Source organism: Myotis davidii, unplaced genomic scaffold (genome assembly GCF_000327345.1).
Source record: "Myotis davidii unplaced genomic scaffold, ASM32734v1 C62389278, whole genome shotgun sequence".
Classification (NCBI taxonomy): Eukaryota; Metazoa; Chordata; class Mammalia; order Chiroptera; family Vespertilionidae; genus Myotis; species Myotis davidii.
The window spans coordinates 1-458 of NW_006344461.1; the positions used below are offsets into that span (position 1 = coordinate 1).

At 50.4% G+C, this 458-nt stretch overlaps 1 protein-coding gene across 1 annotated transcript; it reads left to right on the top strand.

The window, feature by feature from the left end:
• Positions 1-453, top strand: LOC102768317 (transcription elongation factor A protein-like 3; the record flags this gene model as incomplete). Its single annotated transcript, XM_006777451.2, has 1 exon — positions 1-453. A coding segment is annotated over exon 1 (453 nt), but the record flags the coding sequence as incomplete, so codon positions are not given.
• Between the last annotated feature and the right edge of the window lie 5 nt (positions 454-458).

The following is a 458-nucleotide window of genomic DNA, read 5'->3' on the forward strand; positions in this document are numbered from 1 at the left end:
ATGGAAAAACTCTACAAGGAAAATGAAGGAACGCTGGAAATCGAGGGAAAGCCAGAAGATGAAGTAGATATAGAAGATGAGGGAAAGTCAAATGAGGAAGAAAAGCCAGAAGTGGAGGGGAAGCCAGAGCACGAGGAAAAGCTCCAAGACCAAGGACAGCTAGATGACGCGGGGAAACAAGAAAAGCAGAGCAAGTCCCAAGGTGAGGGGAAAGCACGCAGTGAGGGCAAGCCAGGACCCCAGGCCAAGCCAGAGAGCCAGCTGCGAGCTGCCGAAAAACGCCCAGCTGAAGAGTATGTGCCCCGGAAAGCTAAGCAAAAAACGGACAGGTGGACGGATGATTCCCTCAAGGACTATCAGGAGGACTTACAGAAAAGGCATTTGGGCATTGAGGAGAGGATGAGAGAATGTGGAGATGTGTCAAGGGCTCAGGAAGAGCTAAGGAAAAGACAGAAAAC